The sequence below is a fragment of the Macrotis lagotis genome, chromosome 2 (genome assembly GCF_037893015.1).
Source record: "Macrotis lagotis isolate mMagLag1 chromosome 2, bilby.v1.9.chrom.fasta, whole genome shotgun sequence".
NCBI classification, from domain to species: Eukaryota; Metazoa; Chordata; class Mammalia; order Peramelemorphia; family Peramelidae; genus Macrotis; species Macrotis lagotis.
The window spans coordinates 342295441-342317131 of record NC_133659.1 but is presented as its reverse complement, the minus strand read 5'-3'; the positions used below and the strand labels follow the sequence as shown (position 1 = coordinate 342317131).

The 21691-nt window shown below is 60.9% G+C and overlaps 1 protein-coding gene across 1 annotated transcript in view; it reads right to left on the bottom strand.

Moving 5' to 3' along the window:
- CELSR1 (cadherin EGF LAG seven-pass G-type receptor 1) overlaps window positions 1-21691 on the bottom strand; it is a 134686-nt gene that overhangs the window by 10875 nt on the left and 102120 nt on the right. The window contains exons 7-25 of the mRNA XM_074221092.1: window positions 21457-21620; window positions 19690-19815; window positions 16984-17150; window positions 16035-16220; window positions 15773-15886; window positions 15182-15356; window positions 14756-14897; window positions 14458-14578; window positions 13555-13738; window positions 13323-13424; window positions 12948-13042; window positions 12105-12314; window positions 10221-10404; window positions 9410-9553; window positions 8818-9019; window positions 8375-8542; window positions 6812-6938; window positions 5605-5805; window positions 2376-2550 (exon numbers count right to left, since the gene is read on the bottom strand). Of these exons, the coding sequence (XP_074077193.1) occupies window positions 2376-2550; window positions 5605-5805; window positions 6812-6938; window positions 8375-8542; window positions 8818-9019; window positions 9410-9553; window positions 10221-10404; window positions 12105-12314; window positions 12948-13042; window positions 13323-13424; window positions 13555-13738; window positions 14458-14578; window positions 14756-14897; window positions 15182-15356; window positions 15773-15886; window positions 16035-16220; window positions 16984-17150; window positions 19690-19815; window positions 21457-21620 (2987 nt within the window). The remainder of the gene's footprint in view (window positions 1-2375; window positions 2551-5604; window positions 5806-6811; window positions 6939-8374; window positions 8543-8817; window positions 9020-9409; window positions 9554-10220; window positions 10405-12104; window positions 12315-12947; window positions 13043-13322; window positions 13425-13554; window positions 13739-14457; window positions 14579-14755; window positions 14898-15181; window positions 15357-15772; window positions 15887-16034; window positions 16221-16983; window positions 17151-19689; window positions 19816-21456; window positions 21621-21691) is intronic.

The following is a 21691-nucleotide window of genomic DNA, read 5'->3' as shown; positions in this document are numbered from 1 at the left end:
GAGAGAAGGGTTGGTCAAGGAATCACATGAGAGAGGACAGTCAGGTTCCTGGCCACAGGTGCAAGAGAGCAGACCTCAAAACAGTCTGAGACCTCCCCAGCAAGATCCATGATGATGCTGTGAAAAAGGGCAGGCCGGAAGCAGAATTCGAACCCAGGGCTTCAAACTTCAGTGTAGCAGTCTTCCCCCTTCCACTGAAGCAGCTTGCTAGGCGTTGGTGGGGGGGCTGGAACCAGGAGGCAGGAAGACCCCAGACCCTGAACAAGGCAGCGCCTGCCTCAGTGTCCTCCGCTGTCCAGGGGAATGAGAAGAGCACCCTGCCCCCATTTGTGGGGCTCCAAGGAGCTCCTACTAGAAAGGTCTATGTGAAATTCCCCGAGAGGCGCGGGCCAAGCAGCGTGGGCCGGCCTTGGGAGGCCAAGTCGTTTTGTGAGAACCGTCCCAGGTCAGGGGGTCGGCCATCGGCCTTGGTGCCGGGCACGATCCCGGACGGCTGTCCAGGTGAGGAAACCGAGGCAGAGAAGAGGCGGCCCATTTGAATGACTCTGGGGGAAGCAGACCCCTGCTCTGTTCGTGCTCCTCAAAGGCTCCCAGGAGGACCCCTAGGACCCCAGTCTGGGCCCCAAACCCAAGTGGGCCTCGAGGCTCTGAAGTGGCCCTTCACTGAAGCTCCCAGAGCTGTAGGAATCCCTCTTCTGGGCCAGATCTCCAGTTAATCCTCCGTCCTCTAGAGCCATCCGGGGTCTCTGGGTTGGGGGGCACCACATTGCTCCAGGAGTCAAGCGCTTTCCCCACAACTCCTGAAGTTCAGAGAAGGGAGACCACTGGCCAGTCTCCCAGCGAGGAGGGTCAGAGCAGGGTCCTCTCTGGCCCTCAGTTTCCTTTTCTGAATCCCGTGGATCCACAAATCCAAGACCAGTGGCCTTCCCAGCGTCCATCCCACAGCCTTTAGGTGGGCCCTCCCCCAACCAAGTTTCGAAGGATTTGCTGACTTGCTTCAGAGCAGGGGGGTCAGTGACCCCATTTCTATTTGAGGGGGGGACCACCACCCTAGAGAAATTCTCTACTGATGTCCCACTTCTGCAACAGCAGGGTCATCGCGCAAGGCCAGGGCCAAGCACCCCAATAGCATGAAATTTGGGGGCTGTGTTTTGGGGTACAAGGCCAGCAGGATCTTGGCTATGGCACCAGAGGGGTTTGTGGCTCTCATCTAACTCTCTCACTCGCAGTTAGGAGACGGGACTTGACTTGACCAAGGTCTTGCAGCTTAGGAGTGGCAGGGCTCCGGATTCGGGACCTTTCTGCATCTGGGCGTAGTCTTGTGGTGGGACGCGGCTCCCTTTTGTCCTCGGCTCCTCGTGATGAGGGTCCATCTGGCCGCCAGACCTCCCCTGTTCCTCGTGAGAGTGGTCCGCAACCACAGGATTCCATTCCCTTCATCCTGCCGCCATCGTCACAGAACCAAGCGCCAAGCGTCTTCCTTGGTTCATGGGAGGCTTTGGGGCTGGGGAATGAGGGGTGCTCCTGTGTACGACTGGGGGTCTTGACAAGGCCCCAAAGCTGTTGGGGTGCCTGGCTGTAGACGTGCCGAGCTTAGGAGTGGGCCTACAATCCAGGGAAGGGGGCCCCCAGCCCACTCTGAGCAGGGCTGGGCCGGCCTCTGACGGGGAGAAAGACGACCTCCTTTGGGCCATCTGGACAGAGGGGTCATTGGACCCACAGCCGCAAGGGGCATTTGGGAGCTGCTGAGCCCAGGGCCAGCCGCACATCTCCTCAGCTCTGATGTGCCACTTGGGGGAGGGAGGCGAATGAGCAATCAGTGACAAGTGGAACATCCCAGCCGACTCGGCCCGGCCATCCTTGACCACCGGCGCTGGGGTGCGGCAGCCCCCGACAGCCACGGAGGCTGTGGCCAGGGCGGTCTCTCTCCAATGTCTCTTCTTGCTGTGGGGCTTGGGGACCAGCCAACAGGACAGGCTTGGAGGGGCCCCACTGACCCTCACAGACCGTGGACCAGATCACTGTCCAGTAGGTACCGATGGACTCAGGAGCACCGGAGGCCTTGTGAGAAGCCGGGGAGGGCCGGCTCGCCCAGGGTCCCGTCGCCACCAAAGCCTGAGGCCGTCCCGACAGAGCAGAAGCATTTTACCCAGGCCCGAGGGGGGAGATCCGGGGAATGGCTGAGGTGGTGCCGGGACCTGGACCTCCCGACTCTGGAGCCCCTCCAGGCCCCCCAGATGGGCTGACCTGCGCCCGGCCTCAAATGGGGAAGCGGTCAAGGACTATTCTTGGGGAGTGGGGGAGCCCCAACAGTCTAATGGGGTTAAGGGATTCTGTCATTGGGTGGGGGCTGCAGGCCCGAGGGAGGGGCTGACCTGTGACAATGGCCGGGATGCCCCAGCCCAGGACGTAGTAGAACCTCATGTGGCCAGAGTCGATGTTCCTGAGCTCGGTGAGCATGCGGTAGATGTGGAGCCCCTCCACGAAGAGCCAGGCGAACGTGCTCAGGTAGAAGTAGTGGAGGAGGATGGCGATGACCGTGCAGGTGAACTGAGGGGGACACCGGACATGGGGGTTAATGAGGCCCGCTGCAGCCGCAGCCTGAGCGCCGTCTCTCCCCCCAGCAGCTCCCTGGCGTCTGCGGCCCCACTCCCACTCCCTCTCTACAGGGCGCCCGCTGGCCCCTCTCCAGCTCGCTAGGAGGACCGTGGCCCCCCCAGTCCTCATTCACCCTATGTATGCTCCCCTCCGCTTCTGGCTCCTCTCTTCCCTCTATCTCCGGGGACCCCAACTCCCTTCAGGAGCCACTTCCCACCCCCCCAATTGCATTGTCTTTACTTTGATGGAGTCTCCAAGAGCGGGGACCATCCCCTCCCCCCCACGGCATCCCCCCAGTCTTTAGCTTCGTGACCGACTACTTGAACACCTCCAGGTACAGGATGGCATCCTCCTTACCCCCACCCGACCCCAATGACTTTTTCTGCTGATTCTAACAGATCCAACATAATCTGTCTAATAGGACAACGGTGGCCACAGCAGCTGGCATCTGGGGGGGTACAGGTGACGCCCTGGGAGGCAGCTATTGACCCCCCCACCCCATTTTCTAGGCGAGGACATTGAGATGTAAGACATGAACTGATTTGGCCAGCCCTGGAGGTCTGCCCTGGACCCCCCGAAGGTGGAGCCCCCATTAATTTTGCCCACCACGATGGGGAGCCGCTCTGGGGGCAGCGTCAGACCCCCCTTCTGTCGAGCAAGCCCAGCATGGAAGGTTCTCTGAGGGTCGTTGAGCCTCCCAAAGCCGGGAGCCCCTCGTCGGGGCTATGGGGCCCCATCCTCGTGAAAGAATGACAGAAGGGGGGGTGCTCCTCACCCCCACCCAGTCCTCGGCCTTGGGCCCGCTGCCTCTTCCAGGAAAGAACAGACAGAAATATTCCCGTTCATAAATCATTCGTGGCAGCCGGGAATCCGGGGGGGCGGGGGGTGGGCCCAGGAGCCTCTCCCTGAATGTGATGGGGAGATTAGAGTCATAAAAAGCAGGCCTGGTGCCAAGCGCACCGGTTTCAGGGCCCCCACATTCCTCAGTTTGATGCTCACTGGTACGTGACCGAGGGGAGACGCCTTCCCGGCAGGTGAGCACATGAGTGATGGCCGGGAGCAGAGGGGTCGGCCTCCCCCCCAGGAAGGGGCCGTGCCTCATGCCGGGGCTCCCGTGGCACCAGCGATGAGAAGACACACAAGGATGGGAAGAGCTGAGCCCTGGCACCTTTCCCAGGAGAGACCTAGGCTAGCACCCAGGAGGCCCAGGCCAGGCACTCTTGTCTATAGGCAGCCGGGCACCGTGGATGGAGTACGCCGTGGTCACAGCCCTCTACGACCTCATCCGGCCTCCTGACCAGACGGTTGTCGTCAGGGAGCCCCCCTGGAAAATGGGTCTAGGCGGCCTTGCGCTTTCTCCTCCAGGCGGCTGGGCTGCCGGGAGATTCAGAGGGGACGTTGGGGGGCCTTGAGGAAGCCCCGCTGCCTGGTATACAGCAGATGCTCATCTCTCACAGGAGCTGCTGCGGCTGACAAAGGCCGTGCCCTGGTGGCCTGCCACAGTGAGCCAGCCCAGAGTGGGCATGAAGGGTGAAGCGCTTCTTGGCTTAGGGGCAGCTTGCCAGCCTCTGAGGAGGGCACAGATCCACAGCAAGACTGGGCTGCGACTTTCTGATTGTTTTTGTTGGGGAGAAGCATCTCGGGGTGCAGCCCCAAGCTTCGGTTTCCCCCTCTGTGAAACGGGCCAGAGACCCCATCGTGCTGGGCCCCCAAGGCTGCCGAGCGTGGTCATCCCGCAAGGAGCCTCTGTGCTCCTCCTCCCGAGGGGCAGGGGCAGGGGCAGGATGGAGATAGAAAGCACGTGGCCAAGCTGAGGGCGTTCCCGAGGTCCCGGTGGCCCTTCTCGGGCTCAGCCCCACGGCTCTGTCCTGGGCCTCTGATCTCACCTCCTCCCTTGGATTCCCCATCGGTGCCCAGACACCCAGATCCAGTCTCTGGAGCCCTGGCCTCACATCCTGTTGCCTTTTGCACATCTCGAATGGGATAAATCCGAGGCAGCTCAAATATCTTATTTCTGAACCTCCCTGTCACATGGAGACCACCGTTCACCAGGGTCGGCCAGGCCCCCAACCTCGGACAGGCCTCACCTCTCCGTGGGCTCTCACCTCCCACCTAACTCTGCCGTCCGTGGGTCGTTCTGTCATTTCTCATCGCCTCATCTCTCCACTCACCCCAACGTAGCCGGGCCTGGGTCCCGGCTCATCACGGCCCTCAGGGTCTCACTGCCTCCCCCTTGCCCCAGTCCAGGCTCTCGCAGCCTCCGTTGCCACAGTGAGCTTTCTTTAGTGGCTTTGGCGGGGCGGGGGGGCAGTGACTTGCCTAAGGTCACACAGCTAGGCAGTTATTAAGTGTCTGCGGGTCTATCCACTTTGTCACCTAACTGCCCCCTCCAAGGTGGGTTTGCTAAAGCCAACACCAGCCTCCTGCTCCCTGGGCTCCGCTGGTTGGCCTCAAGGGTCTCAGGGCATTTCAGACACTTCACAAGCCGGTCCGAGCCGCTAACCCTCTCCTCCTCCCATCTGCATGCCCTGGCCCCCGAGCCTGGAATGGTCTCCCTCTCCTCCTCTGCCTCCTGGCTATCCTCAAGACTGATTGCGGCCCAGCCTCTGTCTCGGGCGTTCCCCATTTTTTACATGGAGGTCTCCCCAACTTGAGGAGAGCTTGGGGAGGGCGGTGACAGGGTTTTTGCCTTTGTTGGCACCCCTAGTTTTTAAGCTGTGGTCCAGAATCCTTCTCCCTGCAGGACCCCTGGCTCCCTCCGGGGCTCAGGGCAGGTCCCCAGTGGAGAGGAAGCCTTCCCTGGACCCCCGTTAATCTGCTCCTCCCCAAAAGAATGTAAGCCCTTGAGGCGGGGCCTGGCACCCACAGCCCTGCATACAGCAAGCACTCAATATGTGCTCACTCTAGCGGACTGAACAGATCCTGGATCTGGGGTTGGCCCACTGCCTGGCACTGCCATCCCCCTCCATCAAGGCTCCAGCCTGGGGGGCCAGGGGGTGGTCTTACCGGGTTTTCTGTCTGGTCAATCCCAATCACAAAGACCAGCTGGGAGGAGAAAAGGGCCGCAATCAGATTCCGGTGGATGCTGTGGAGGTTGGCACGGAGCGTGCGGAGCAGAAGCAGCAGGACGAAGGCCATGAGCAAGGCCACCAGGGAGATGGCCACGCTGGTGTAGGTGACGATCTTGAGGGGAAGGACCTCGCCGTGCTGCAGGACCAGGGAGGGGGGAATTAGAGGAGCAAGGAACCACGTCCTTGCAGCCCAGAGGAGGGGCCCACTGAGCGGTCCCCCTCCCCCCAGCCTGGCTCCCCAAGGAATGATGAGCTCTGGCACAGTTCAGTGAAAACATGGGAGCCCCCCAGCCCTTCCCTTGTTTAGGTCTCATTCCTGTTTAAAAAGGGGAAACTGAGGCTGGGGAAGTGACTTGCCCAAGGTCATAGTTTGTGAATGTCAGAGGCAGCTTCTGAACCCAGGTCTTTCCACCCTCTCTATTATAGAGATCTCTAAGTATCCCAAGGTTGGCAGGGCCGGATGGAATGAGAGGAGACGGTTCCAGGGCCGGGGGGCCCCTTCGGCCTCGGGGTCACTCCCTGCAGTTGGCCTGGCATAGCGAGGGTACTGCCCATGCTGAGCAGCCAGAGTGCTGGGGTTCACCCCACCCACACTTTAGGATTGTCTCTCCCTGCCCAGGGGTGGCTGTCTGGATTCAGCTCCAGAAGGTATGTGATGGTTCTTAATAGATGATGTCCTGAGACACCCCCCCGGGGCACTGCCACCCCTGTCCTGAGACTCCCCCAATGCCCTGCCATCCCAGTCCTAAGCCCGCTTGTTTCTTTACCCTTGGCAGGGGCACACACCCCTCTTTTCTGATATGGAGAGACCTAAGGATTAGGGTTTTGAACGCTTTTGCATGAGTCCTTTCTCTCTCATTTTCTCCTTAGTTCTGAGCCTTCCTTCACAGCCAGACTAATGCAGAAATTTGTGAGACGCTGACTCGATGGGTCCCACCTCTAACAGACTCTGCTCTCGTGGCGGGGAAGGGAGGGGGACGAAAAAATGGGGAACTCGAAAGCTTGCAAAAGGACATAAGTGGAAAACATCAGCGGAAAATAAATAAGAAAAAAAGGAATGTTAACTGCAAAAATACATAATATGGCAAAGGAAACTCCAGAGCTCAAGGGGCCCCTCCGTCCCGCCGAGGGCCCAGCCTCACCTCGCGCTTGGAGATGTCCATCAGCACGGCCAAGCTGCTGGTGCGGCTGCACTGGCAGGTGACGTGGCTGTTGTTTCTAGAGACCAGCTCGCACCCTTTGGCAGACCAGCCGCCTGCTCCCCCGCTCCTGTGGCAGGGAGGGCCGTGTTGAGCGGAGCCCCCCACCCTCCTGGGCCCCACCTCGCGCCGCCCCTCAGCCCTCCCAGCTCAGCCCGGCTCCTGGGCCACCTGCCCTGCGGCTAACTCTCTCAGGTCTGGTGGCCCCCAGGACAGGCCTCAAGGGCAGGGCGCCCTCCTTTTTCTCTCTGCATTGCCAGAGGTTAGTATAGTGAGCGGCACACAGTAAGCACCCATAGCAGCTTTCCCATCCATCCCTCCGTCCGTCCGTCCATCCATCCATCCATGACATTTTTCCCGGAGATGCCTCTTTTCTTGCATCCACAGACGGGCAAGTGTAAGAGTCAGTCCAGGGTCCTAGAGATCCTTTAGTGACAGGCTGGGGATCCCGGGGGTCCAGAGTCTCCACCAGGGGAGATACAATAGCCTTCCCCCAGGGCAGCAGGCATGGTTCCCCCTCTTCCCCTGGGCTAGGATTTGAATGTGGGCCTGGGGGTCTTGGACATCAATGGGAGGCCTTGCTCCCACCCTCTGCCTCATCTTTATAAGGAGGGGGACTGCTGAAGTCCTTTCAAAGTCAGGATTGATCAAGGAAAGACAATCAAAGCCTTCCTGCCAAGCACCCTTTCATTTTGGGGGCGCCTTTCATCCGAGGATCCCCGAGCGTTTTATGAGACAAGTCCGCGTCCTTATTTCCATTTGGCAGATGGAAAGTCAGACCTCAAAGGGACAGAGACTCATCCAGAGCTGGGGAGAGCCCACGTTCCCCTCAGCTCTGGGAAAATGGGGCTCCCGCCACCTCCACCCTCGGGGTACTCCTCTATAAAAAGGGCCGTGAAAGTTAATGGGGTGCTGGGATGAAAGGTGTCTAATAAAAGCCCAGCAGCGGCTGATTAGAAGCATGACTAGTCGGTCTTCTCTGGGAAACAATGAGAGCGGCAGCCACTGTTTTATAGTGGCTTTTGTTTAGTCACAGGTGCTTCAGGACACGGCACAGGACAGAGCCCCAGAGGGGCTGCCCCCAGACCCGGCACCCCCTGCGGCCCCCACGACCTCAGTGACATCATCTCAGTCACTGTCAGTCCCTCGACGGGCAATTATTAAGCACCTCCTAGGTCCTGGGGCAGGAGCTCTCATCCTCATCCTCATCCTGGTTCTCATTTCTACCGTGCTCACTACAAGTGACTTTCAAATAGATCTCATTTGATTCTTAGGACAAGAAGTGCTGTTCTGCCCATTTTACAGATGCAGAAACTGAGGCCTCTAGGCCTGGGCTTCATGTCCGGTGGTCAGCGGCCGGCCTGGCTCCCACCCAGACACACCACCTGCTTTTCCTGCCTCTTTCTGACCCGCCCCCTCCTGCGACCATGGTGGTCCCCCACCCCGACATCCCCCAGCTGCTTCCCACAGCCCCCAAGAGCCTCGCTCCCCAACCCCCAAACGGACCCAAGGGAGTGGTTCCAGAACACGCAGACCGGCTTGGTTCTTTCTTCTGTCTCCAGCAGAGTGTATTCGATGAGAATGGGGCGTCCCGGCTGGCCGGGGGGCAGGACTCCCTCACTGTGAAGCAGGGTGCTCACTATTGGGGTGTTGATGATGGGTCGAGGGGGCAGCCTGGAGGACACGGCACAAGTGAGAGAATGGTCCTCCCTGGACAGGAGGAAGAGTGTGGCCCCCAGTTCTAAGCCCCCCCCCAGCTCTGAGGGGCTCTGGGGAGCCCACCTGCTCATAAAGGGAAAGCCCCTGGGGCTTAGAGGGTGATCTGCCCAAAGTTACCCAGGGACTGGGCTCCAGTCCCTTCTCCTGGGCCACTGCCCTCACAGCCAGGTCCCCAGGGCAGAGGATGGGGGCAGAAGGAACGCTGGGTCCGGGCTGTGGGGCCGCCTCACCGAAGGCTCCTCCGGTCAGGGTCGTACTGCTCCGGGAGCAGCTGCCCTAGGGAGCGGTAGATGAGGACCAAGGCCACGGCCCACTGGCTCCACGCCTCCGGGTGCCGCTTCCTCCTCTTCGCCAGGGGGTCGTCGGTGACCGCTTCGGCTGGGTCGGCCCTGGGGGTCACCCTGAGCTTAGAGGGCTTCACTGTGGGTGTGTCTATGAGAACGTTAGAGCATCAGAAGGACCCGGCCCAGGCCAGAAAGCACCCGGGGAGGTCTTGGGTAGGGTGCCCAGGCCATGGGCATCCTCTCCCCATTGTCCCAGAGCTCCTTGGGGCACCTAGACCCTGCCTGGGGGGGGAGGGCCCTTCAGAGCTTAGAAGAATCAGGATCTGGGGCAAGAGCTGACAATGACCTCAGAGACCCCAAAGCAAGCCCCCACTTTAAAGAAGAGGAAACTGAGACAAAGGGAGGAAAGAGACCCCCCAAGGCTGCCCAGGATCTAATATCGGGGTGGGGGTTGAGCATGTCCCTCCTGGGAGGGTGCGTGAGCCCCCAATGGGTGGTGCACCCCAGCTGAAGAGTAAATGCGAGGGGCCAGACCCACCTCTCTTGTCTGAGGGCTGGAACAAGAGGGCAGGGAAGAGGACCGAAGACTCCAGGGCCTTGGGGTAGTCCTCGTGGATCTCGTCGAAGCGCGGCAGCCTGGCCCCCGTGAAGTTGGACTCGGTGAAGATATCAGCAGCCAGGACTGCAAGGGGATGCCGCGTCAGGGATGGGGGCCCGGGTGACCTCGCCCGCCAAGGGAGCCCCGTGGCCTTCGGGCCAGGGGCTGCTGGGAGCTGGACTGCCTTCAGCCCACCCCACCCCATGGGCCCCTTCTGGGCAAAGACTGCTGGCCTGGGGGAGGGGGCCTGCTTCAGTTGAACCAGGGACCATTTGGGCAGTGTGGCCGAGCCTAGCCCCACCCCCTTCCCAGGACCTTGTCTTTTTGGATTTTTTTTATTTAGGATTTTGCAAGGCAGTGGCTTGCCCAAGGTCACACAGCTAGGTCAGTATTAAGTGTCTGAGGTCAGATTTGAACTTGGGTCCTCCTGACTCCAGGGTCAGTGCTCTACCCACTGAGCCACCTAGCTGCCCCAGCACCAGAATCTTGTTTTTAAGGACACAGGAGCCCCATGATGGGGAAATGGAGCTATTCAAGTGTTAAAAATAAAGGACAAGTTCATCAGCTGATTCGAGGCTGTGTCCGCAGACCCCCCCCCCCCGCCAAGGCTGGAATGGCCTTGATGGCAGGTAGGTGGCGAGGCTCTGCTGGTCAGCCCAGGGCTGTCTTGGCTCCTGGTGGGGCTGGAGGAGCTTGGCAGCCCTCCCCACCCCATATGGCTTGGCCCATGGCGCAGACACTAGGGGCGTACTCATGTTGGCCGTGATGATGACAAAGGGCTTCATGTAGGTCCTCCTCATGTTCTTCAGCAGGTTGGCAAAATAATCCTCATAGTGCCTGAGCAGGTGGGCCGTGCCCCCCTCCGTCCTCTGGATCTGCTCCCAGGAGTCCCTGTGGGCGGGGTCCAGCAGGGCACTGCCGGCTCGGATGAGGTTCTGGGGGGGGAGCATAGGGTCACCCCCAGGGGAGCTGCCGGCCTCGCCCCATCCCCTCCCCGCAGGGCTATTGCCCCCATTCTGCAGAGGGGGATCCGGAGGTGGAGGTGGCTCAGAAGCCATGCCAAGCCTAGCCCCGCCATCCCTGCTCATAGGGGGTACACCACAGTCATCACAGCACAAAGACCAACCACGGCCCCATGAAGCACGAGTGGAATGAGCCCCATCTCAGAACCAGAGCAGTCAGGGACTAGCCCACAGCCTCACTGCCCACTCGGCCCCGGCGGGCCGCGGGCCCCGGGCCCCTTTGGGCTCCACTTTCCACCTCCTTCCAGGATGAACCCCAGGGTCCCAGTGGCAATTGCAGGAGTCTGGCCCTGGGGTGGCCCCCAAATGCTTGGACCCCTGACCCCCAGGCCCAGAAGCATTTCCTCTACAATCTGGGTCAAAATTCGAGGAGGAGCTTATTAGGGGTTCCCCTTGGGATGCAGGACATGCTCTTCTCAGCCAAAAGATCTGAGTTTGAATCCTGACTCAATGACTTACAGGCTCATAAATCTAGACCCTCTGAGCTGGTGCAACCCTCTCATTTCCTTTTTTTAGGGGGTTTTTTCCCTAGGCAATGGGGTTAAGTGGCTTGCCCAAGGCCACACAGCTAGGTAATGATTAAGTGTCTGAGGCCGGATTTGAACCCAGGTCCTCCTGACTCCAGGGCCAGTGCCCTATCCACTGTGCCACCTAGCTGCCCCAACCCTCTCATTTTCACATGGGGAAACTGAGGCAGAATGTGGAGAGGACTCTGGACCAGGCTTGGGAAGAAGTGGGTCTGAATCTTGCTTTGCGGGTAAGCCACATCACCTCTGCGAGTTTAAGATGAGGCAGGTGGACTCGGGGGCCCCCACAAGTCCCCCAGCTCAAATCCTGCGAGCCTGGGAGGAGGGGCTCATCCAAGGTCACTTGGTACCTACCAGGAGCCTTTCCTGACTGGCCCCAGGAAAATCACTTCCTTCCTCATCTGTAAAATAAAGGGGGGCCCCAGATCCCCAAGGCTGATGGAGCTCCTGCTTCTCTTCTCTGATAACAATTTTTCCATTCTGCCTCCTGTCCAGTGTTCTTGTGGCCAACAGACCAGAGGAAAGAGAAGGTGGCAATGGGCTGCAATCTGCCCTGGTGGGGGGACGGTCCATGCAGATGAGACCAGCAGAGGGACCAAGCAGCTCCCTATGAGACCATCAGCCGCCGGAGGGCTCAGAACCCCCCCTTTAACTGAACTGAACGGCTGGACCTGTGGTGCTGGGATCAAGAGCGAGGGGCAGAGCTGGCCTTCAGATGGGCAACGGACCCTCGAGGCGGGAGGAGAAAGGGAGAAGCAAGGGCTCCCCTCCCCGCCACGTGCCATGGAATCCCAGCCGAGGAGCAGGCTCAATGGAGAGAATAGCAGATCTGGGGCTGGAAGATCTGGGTTCGAATCCTGGCTCCGTAACTTACTCAGCCTCTACAGCTAAGACAAACTACCCCACTCTGGAAGCCTCGCTTGGAAACGGGGCCCAAGGAGATCTGCCCGTGGGGCACTCCTCCCTCTGCAGGGACCCTGAGCCAGGCTGGGGCAGGGCCTTTGCAGGTGGGATTCTGGGGGGAGGGGTGGCGCTCCTCGGGGGAGGGTCTCCAGCACCTCTGCCCTCTGTGGGCCCCCATCCTACCTCGTTGAACTCCGCATCTCTGGTGGCGGCCAGGTCGAACCCTTGCTGCTGGCTCTCGTACTGGAGCACGTGGATCATGGCCCGGTAGGCGGTGCGCACGTCGTTCCCATACAGGACATCCGTGGCCTTGGTGGCGTTCTCCAGCACACGGACGATCTGGACGGATTTGTCCCCGTCGATTCTGGTCTCATTGCGATAGAGTTTTTCGTTCTAAATGTTTGAAAGAGTTGCTCTGAGCTCATTCTGTTTCCTTTAAAACTGATTATAAAGGGGACCACCTCCCGGGGCTGGACCAGGCCCAGAGGGCACACCCTCCGATCACCAGCCGGGTCAGGCAGGGGGCTGCCCTTTGTGGGGTGCCCCCCTTGGGGATCTCACCAGATCTTAAGCCTTCCCTCCCTGAAGCAGGCTGGGTCTTGGGGTCATCCGCAGCCCACCCGGCCCCAGCCCCCTGACACAGCCTTCCAGAGCCTCATCATCCCAAAGGAGAGCCCAACTGCATCACACAGGGCATTGTGGGCATCAGTGCCCACCCTTCACTGGCACCCCCTCTATGCCTCCTCGTGGCCTCTGGAAGAACGTGGCCTCCCCTAAGTATGCCCAGTCTGGGGGGGGGGGGTCTGAACCGAGTCCTAGGGAAGGGGAGCCAGGAAGCTGAGCTGGGAGGAAGAGGGCAGGGAGAGGCCCCAGTGCCCCCAGTGACCCGTGCACCCACCAACTGAAGCCCCGGGCTCGGGGCCATCCAGGGCCCAAGAGCCTTCACCAAAGCCATCCTGGCTCCCAAAGCCTGGCTTGTGCGGCTGCTGGTTGGTGCTGACGAAGGGGGCCAGAAGGGCTTCTTACCAGGACTTTGAGGCCCAGGAAGGAGGCCGTGGTGCAGTTGAAGAGCTCCGGGCGCAGCCAGCCCTTCTCGCTGCTGCAGTGGCGGATGGCGTTCCCTGGGGGCCAAGGCAGAGCAGCCATGGAGGAAGCGCAGGGCAGCGGGCCTGGTCTGCATGACCGCCGGCCCAACCCGGCCCTCTCTGGGGGCACCCTCGCTCACGGCATGGCCACGAGGTGCACACTGGGCATCCCCCCACTAAGGACCATGAAGGATTCGTGCCAAGTTGTGCCAGGGTCGCCCGGCACAGCGAGCGCGTGGCCTCTTCCTGAAGAGCGACACAGTCTCCGGCCCCCCGCTGGCCGGCTCTCTCGCCCACTAGACACGCTGGCACTTACCCACAGATCCCTTGGGGCAGGGCACAGCCGCCGGCTGCCCAAACTTGGTCTGCGGCCACCAGATGCCAGCCTCAAACGCACGAGGACAGCCACTGTAGATCACTGAGGCGCGTCAGAAAAAAGAAGGACCGACGACCACGTCAGAACACCGTTCCACGGTGAGAATCCAGGAACCTCCCTCCCTGCCCAGGGACGGCTGCGCTGCGCGGCGACCCGGAGGGCTGGCACCCACCTTCACAGCCCTGGGTGGTCACTTCGGCAAAGGGATTATCACAGCGGTTACACTGGCGCCCGATCACCCCCGATTTGCAGGCGCATTGGCCCGTCTCCATGTCGCAGGTCCGCGTGTGGGAGCCGTAGGGGAAGCAGTCACAGGGGGAGCAGGCCTCCTGGTTCTGGGGCTTGTAGTAGTTCTCCTGGAGGAGGGTGGGGGAGGAGAGACCAAGAGTAAGCCCCTGCTCTGGGAGAAGCCCATGCTCAGGAAAGGGGGAGCCACAAAGTGGGGCCCCAGCCAAGCCCAGTCCCCACGGAGCCCCCCCAGAGAACTGGTTGTTAAACAGTGAGACAAGCCATGGGCATCAGGGAGGGACAGATATCTCTGAGGGAGACCCTGGCAGGCTTCCTGAGGAAGGGGCCTTGAGGCCGGGGAGGGCTCCCCACACGGGGGGGCCGGCCTCTGTCCCGACTCCCCGCTCTGCATCTCCCACCTGCTCGGTGAAGGAGCACGGAGCCTTGGGCCCGCCTGTAGAGACCCCCACCTCGGGTGGGGGACCGGGCCCCGTGGCCTCATCTTCCCACCCACCGTCTTTTATTCCCTCCACATCCATTTGGGATCAGAGGCCACATTCTGGGCCCTGAGGCCCCCGGAGGGTCCCGACCGGACCGGACACCCCCTCCCCACCAGGGTTCAGCCCCTCCCCTGGTCTCCCTGCCTTCTTTAAGAAACTGTGCTGACGATGTCACCCGTCCTCCAACGCTGCTCACGGCTCCTCGGTCCCCGAGTCGAGGTCAGACCCTGGCGTCCGGCGGTCTCCAGCTCCCACTGACCCTTGACCTAATGCACTCCCGGCTTCTCTTCACGGGGGGAGGGGGGAGAAGCGGGGCCCTGGGGCCCCTGGGGCCCACCTCCACTTGCCTTGCATTGGCACTCTCCATTGGTCTTGTTGCAGTCTGGATCAAAGCCTTTACTGACCTCGCAGTGGCAGGGGCCGCACACGGGGCTCCCCCACCAGCCTTTAGGACACGGGAGGCGGATTCTGTTGGAAGAGGGGGCCGGGCCCAAGGCTCTGGTGAAGGGGGCGCCGTGACCCAGTGCCCGACCCGGCAGGAGCAGAGGCACGAGGCCCCGCACCGTTGCCCCCCCGGAACCCCCAGCTCTGACCCTCCCCCCGTCCTGTGCCCGGCTCCTTGGGGGTGGGCCGGGGCGCCCTCACTTGTTTTCACAGTACTGTCCATAGTAGCTATGGCCACATTCACACGTGTAGCCGTGGGCAGAGCTGGGTTTGCGCACACAGGTGGAGATGTGTTCACAGGGGTTCAGGTTACACACGTCCACGCAGTCTCTCCCAAAGTACCCTGGGGGGGGGGCAGCAGGGGAGACGAGGCCATCAGGCGCTGACCCAGGACGGCCCGGCTCGGGGGGACATTGGGGGGACGTTAGGGGCCCCTGCACCTCTCCTTGGGCCCCCTGGGATGCGAGGGACCCCCACACACTCCCACTCCCACCCAGACACACTCTCCATATTCTCACCCTGCCTCCCCAACCCCCTGGGCAGCCAGGGATGCAGGATGTGGTCAGACAGGCCCCTTGGGGTCCTGCCTGCCAGGGTGGGGGGGTCCTCTGGGGTGGTGGGTCTCACCTGGGTCACAGACGCAGGAGTAGCTGTCCCAGTCGTCCGTGCAGTGGCTGTGCTCGGGGCAAGGGCTGGAGGCACAGGGGTCGTCCAGGGCGCAGCCGTCCTTCACCCTGACCTTGAGCGCGTCCTTCATGTTCAGGGTCACGACGTTGGTGGACGTCTCCCCCATCCTCACTCCCTGTAGCAAAAACACTTGGCTCAGCTCCCCCGGGGGGGACCGGGCCAATCCGAGCTCTGCTCTGCATCCTTGGCGTTTGTGGGCGGGGGAAGGTGGGCCCCGGGTGAGGGCAGAGAGGCCAGGAGCTGACCGGAGGGAGACGTCAGGTCAGGACGGGCGCCGGCCAGGAAGCCAGGAGGCCTGGGTTCGAGGGCTGACGCTCCGGCAAGACCAGAGGAAGACCGGCCCTCCCTGCCTCAGTTTCCTCATCTGTACAATGAGCCTCCCTGTCTCAAGGGTAACTGAAGGCTGGAGGGAGGGGCCACTGGTGGGGTCCAGTGAGTGAAGGCTCGGCCCGGAGCCACCGAGCCCAGGAGCCACGGCCTGCAAAGACCAGGCTTGTGATGAGAACGTGCAGGAGCCCTGGGGGGGCATACCTGCAGGCAGCCGGAGAAGCCCCGCCGGACCGTGACCTGGTCTTCAGAGAGGCCGCCCACCAGGACGCTCCTCATCTTTAAGCCGGGAAGCTGGTTGCCAATTTGCACCGTGTTCTGTTGGAAACAGGATGCCCACGGCGGTCAGGGAGGCGAGGCCAGAGGGGGGCATCTCCACTGCGGTGGACGGCGCCACGTGAATGGAATCCGAGCCGCGGAGGGGACCGAGGGCCCGGCCCGCCCCTCCCCCCGCCCCCGAGCTCACCTGGTCCAGGCCATAGTCCAGAGTCAGCACAGCCAGGTACTTGATGTCCTTGCCATCCTTGGCGCTCCTCAGTTCAATGAGCAGGTGGTGCCATCTGCCGTCGCTGACGCGGGACCTGCTCAGCCTCACGGAGGCCACCTCTGAGGGTCCGTGGAAAACGGCAAAGTCCACGTGGCTGTTCAGGATCTGGTGGGGGGGACACGGGGGATCACTCCCGGTCATGGGGCCTGGGTCCCAGCGCCCATGACTTGAGGGGTAGCTGCCCTTGGACCCCAGCTTTGCCTGTCTTTCCTGGGTGACTTTGGGCAAGTCACTCCCCCTCTCTCAGCCTCAGTTTCCCCAGTTATTTGTGCTTGTGATTTCACAGAGCAGCTGCAGGGATTAAACGAAAGAAAGGGTGGGAGGGGGCTTGTGCCTGAGGGCAGCGAGGGGGGTGGTCTCGAGAGAGAGGCAGGGCTGGACCCTTGGCCGAAAGCAGCCGGAACCCCAGTGGATACGATTTGGTTCCTCAGAGCCAGGGGGTCCCCACTCTGGAGCCTCAAGGGTCCACACAGGGCGTTTGTCTCCAATCCTCTGGAGGGAGAGCCGGGGGCTACCTCCGGTGTGTGGGGAGGGGTGCCACGTCCAAAGGACGTTGGCGCAGTCGACCCTGGAGGGAGAGGCTGCGGAGCACCCCAGCCCAGGGTGGAGTCCACTGCCTTCTGGGCCCCTGCTGTTCCAGAAATGGGAGAGATTCCCAAAGGGACAGAGACGGGCCCCCGACAGCAGGGCTGCGTTCTCCCAGAGCTGGGGACAGCTCGGGCCCCTCAGCTCCGGCTCTATCCTCTCCTGGGATGGGGGGGTCTTCTTCTTCATCTCAGGGTACCCCAGGCAAGCCTTCCCCTGCCGGGGAGGGGAAACAAGAGGGCCGGGGTGGGTGTTGGGGCTTCAGAGATGGCCCCCACCTCACCTGGAGGTTGATTTTCGACGACGTCCCCGCGTTGGCCTCCATAAGAGTCCCGCTCCCTTTCCGGGTCCGAAACATGAGGCCCAGGTACCAGGGCACCGAAATGGTGATGTCCAGATCCCCCCAGAACACAAGGCTCTCGCCGCTGAAGCGCTGGGGGTGGGGCATGACTGTGAAGGGCACGGAGACAAAGGAGAAGGGGGTCACCACCCTGGGATGTCCAAAGGGAAGCGGCACAAACAGTAATGTCAACCAGCCCCCCCCCCCCAAGGCGCTCAGCCAGCGGCAGACACAATACTGGGGTCCGAGGGATGACCAGCCCGGCTGGAGGGCTAGCTAGGAAGCGTGGCCCGGACACCTCTAAGAGCCCCTGGGAAGGGACTCAGGGGGCAGAGTTCAGGGGACGTGGCAGAGATAGGCCCTCCACCGTGCCCGCTGAGGAAGGCCCATGGAGACGTGTGCCACTGGAGCCAGGAAGGCGCTAGGACAGAGCTGTGCCCACACCCGGGACCAGGCGGTGAAGGTCGACCGCCAGCATGGCAGAGACAAGCTCAGAAGCTCAGGCCACCATCCCCCCAATACCTCTACTGACCGGACCTCACTACTTCCTGAAGCGACACGTGCCCTTTGGGACAGTTCTGAGCTGGCACTTTCCTTGGCCTCCCGTCTAAACCTGCCTCTCAGAGGCCCTGGTTCTGCCCGCAGGGGCCAGGCAGGGGGAAGCCAATCTCTCCTGATGGCCATCTGTCTAGTACCGGAAGACGGCTCAGGTGCCCCCCAGCTACACATCCTCAAATTCTGGTAGGGGTCTTCAGACCTCAGAGGAGGAACCTGAGGCCTCAGCCTGGGCCACTGGTGGCAGGGCCCCTGTTCTGGGCAGAATGAGGCAGGCCCTGGAGGAGGATGGGAGACCGAACTTCCCATCGGAAGAGCTGCCATCCCAATCCATCTGAGTCCAGGGGCACCTGGTGCACCTCCACATTCCAGACCGCTGACATCTACAGGCTGCCCGGCGGCCTCTCCTCCGCAGCCCGGGAGACCAAAGGAAAAGCAGCCCCTGGGTCAGCGAGGCCCAGCCCGCTTCCTCTAGTCCCATTGTCCCTTCGGGGCGATTTCCTGTTGGGCTGGACCACAGACCGGCCTTCATTTTCTTTGGCAGAACAGTCCACCAGAGCCCATGAGGGTCCCCACAGGGTTGGACTGGGGAAGGCCTCTGACTGCTGACCGCCCCTGGGACCCTTGCTCCTCACCCCCTTCTTGGAGGGGGGAATCAAGGGGGCCTGGCCTGGCCCCCTAGAAAAGTAAGGGAGAGAGGAAGAAGATGCTTCTCAGGTGTGTGGTTCTGGGCAGCCCCAGGCAGTCCTGGAGCCTCAGGTCATTCATTTGGAAAATGGGCCAGAGCCAGGTTCAGATGAGCTAATGGATGGGAGGGTGACAGAGGAGGAAACTGAGGCAGCGACAGAGCCTGGATTCTGGCCGAGCCCTGAGCCCCCTTACCCAGCAGGCTCCCCCCATGCCCCCTCACTGTGCTGTGCTGCCCCTCTGCCTTGGGGGGGCCCAGGGGGAAGTGCTCCACAGAGACAAGCTTGAGCACCTCTCCCCTCCCCAGGGTGTGGGCACCGCTCCCCATAAAACAAGGCAGCCAGCCCCGAGCATACCATCTGCCCAGACACGCTGTGCCTGCCCTGGCCACGAGGGGGTGGGCATGGATGTATATGGGGAGGAGGGGATTTTGGGGGTGAAATGAATACTATTATGGGTTAAAAACTGCTCATGATGGAGACTCTAGACCTGCCCTGACCAAGGTCAGAGGAGGGAGGAGCAGGGGTGCGCTCATCTGGGGTGCACCAACCAGCTCCCCTACAAGGGGGTGAGCCTCACTTTCCTCTTCTCTATGACGAAGAGAAAACTAAAGTCCAAGATCCACACCACCAGGGCCCCCCCAGCTCTATCATCCTGTTTCAGGCCCCCCCCCAGCTCTATCATCCCCTGTTCTAGGGCCCCCCCCCCAGCTCTATCATCCCCTGTTCTAGGCCCCCCCAGCTCTATCATCCCCTGTTCTAGGGGCCCCCCCAGCTCTATCATCCCCTGTTCTAGGGCCCCCCCAGCTCTATCATCCCCTGTTCTAGGGCCCCCCCTGTTCTAGCTCTATCATCCCCTGTTCTAGGCCCCCCCCAGCTCTATCATCCCCTGTTCTAGGGCCCCCCCCTCTAGCTCTATCATCCCCTGTTCTAGGGCCCCCCCAGCTCTATCATCCCCTGTTCTAGGGCCCCCCCAGCTCTATCATCCCCTGTTCTAGGGCCTCCCAGCTCTATGATCCCCTGTTCTAGGGCCCCCCCAGCTCTATCATCCTGTTTCAGGCCCCTCCCAGCTCTATCATCCCCTGTTCTAGGGCCCCCCCAGCTCTATCATCCCCTGTTCTAGGCCCCCCCCCAGCTCTATCATCCCCTGTTCTAGGGCCCCTCCCAGCTCTATGATCCCCTGTTCTAGGGCCCCCCCAGCTCTATCATCCTGTTTCAGGCCCCTCCCAGCTCTATCATCCCCTGTTCTAGGGCCCCCCCAGCTCTATCATCCCCTGCTCTAGGGCCCCTCCCAGACCTGACCTTCCCAGCCTATGTCCCAGCTCTGCCACCCCCAGACTTAGGGCCTCCGAAGCCTGTTGGGCTCGGCAGCTCCTCCCAGAGCCCAGAACGCCCACCCTGGTCTCACCTTGCTCACAGTTCTTGCCGCCATATCGCAGCGGACAGTCACAGATGTACGTGTTCCACCTGTTCACGCACGTCCCGCCGTTCTGACACCAGATCTTATCACAGTGGTTCTCCTGCGCAGCACAACCTGCCAAGGGTGGGCGCAGCCTTTATTTCAGCACCATGGGGTGGGATGGAGGCCCCCTCCACCTCTTCTAGACCTCCCTACTGATCCAAGAGGTGACCCTCACCCCATGGGCCGGACGAGCAAAATGAGGCCACCCCAGAAGTGAGGGCTGGGACACGCCTTCCCAGGACCGCTATTTTCAGGTTCATCTCCCTGGGTGGGGTTTCCTCTCAACTCCAAACCCAGTTCCTGGCAAACCCTGGGCCTGTGGCTAGAAAGAAGCAGGCCAGCCGAATCACACTTTGGCCACTCCTAGACAATGAGTGAAAAGGGAACACCCTGCCTCCCTGCCCAGCCCCAGGGTGGGCATCGGTCCTGGCCAAGGCTGGCCTGGAACCTTCAGGCGGCCTGGGAGCTTGCCAAACATGGCATCCCTCGCTGGAGGCAGGGCAGAGTAGTGGGGAGGGGTCCTGAGCTCAAGACCCGCCTGGGCCACCTCTTGAGCCTCCCACTTGCAGGGAGGGTGCTTCGGATGAACTGCATGGGCAGAGGAGCTCCCGTCATCAGGGTGATGCCCAACCAAAAAATCCTCCCTGGGGAGTATTAACAACGGCCACATCCCCCGACACCATGTGACTGAAAACTGCTTCCCTTCCAGCCTTGCAAGAACTGAACGGGAACGAAGGCAGCCGACCCAGAAGCACATTGGACACGGCGGGCGACAGCCACATTGGGCACTGGGCAACGAGGGTGGACGCAGCTGCCCATCCCAGTGGCACATCCACAGGCTGCAGACCAAAGCTTCCCGCTTTCAAATTTCCAAATGTTTTATGACTTTTGTCCCTTTGGGTTCTGCTTCTTCTTTCACAAGGTAGTTAATATGGAAATGTGGACACGAGGGTGGGCACACACAACCAACAGCAGACTGCTTATTTTCCCAGGGAGGAAGGAGGGAGAATACTGGGAAACCCAGAAGCTTAACCAAAACTGAAAATTACCTTTGTATGTAATTGGAAAAATAAACAACTACATTTATTTTTTAAAATGCTTCCCTTGCCATACACTGGCAAGGAGGGTAAAGTATGACTGAGTCCATTTTACAGATGAGGGGACCAAGGCTCAGTCATGGCAAATGAGCTACTCAGGGTCACACAGCCAGGAAGCACCAGGGCTGGCACTCACACCCAAGTCTTCTGTCTCCAAATCTGCCCTCTGGCCATAGGATCAAAGCTGGATGGACCTCTAGGGCCACTGGTCCAGCCTTGACTTTCTAGATGAGGAAATCAATTTTTGGCAAGAAAAGGGCAGGACTTGAACCCAGGGCTGTCAAGTCTGGCACCAAAGCTTTTCCCACTCTACCTGGTGCCAAGCCCCCTTCCCTCCGTCTGGGAATGTGATGGCTCCATCATGTCACCCTAAGAATATACCCTTTCTGGGGGTGGCACAAGCCCCCGGGAGTGTTCTACCCCCTACACACATCCCTCCCTCTCTCAGGAGGTTCCAGGATGGACAGGGAATGCTCAACTCAACTTAGTTCCATGAAAACCACCATCTTGGAATAGGATTTCCCGTGCGTGCCCTGCCCATAACAATGTTCCCAATTTTATTCTGGACCACCTGTGCCCAAGGGGCTCCTCAGCCAAGAGGGAAACCACGGAGTACCTGCTCTGGTGCCATTGTTGGCAATGAAGCTCTCCATGTCGATGGGCTGGTTGTCGATGGAGAGGTTCCTCATACAGCCAATGAACTGCCTGTTATGCACCGGGAAGTCCTCGGGCAGGTTGGGGACGCCCCCAAGGAGGAGGGGGCCCGTCAGGTCCAAGGACCTAAGGAAACAAAATCAAGCATCGGAGCAACATAGACAGACCCTGGAGGGGAGATCCGATAACGTCACTGC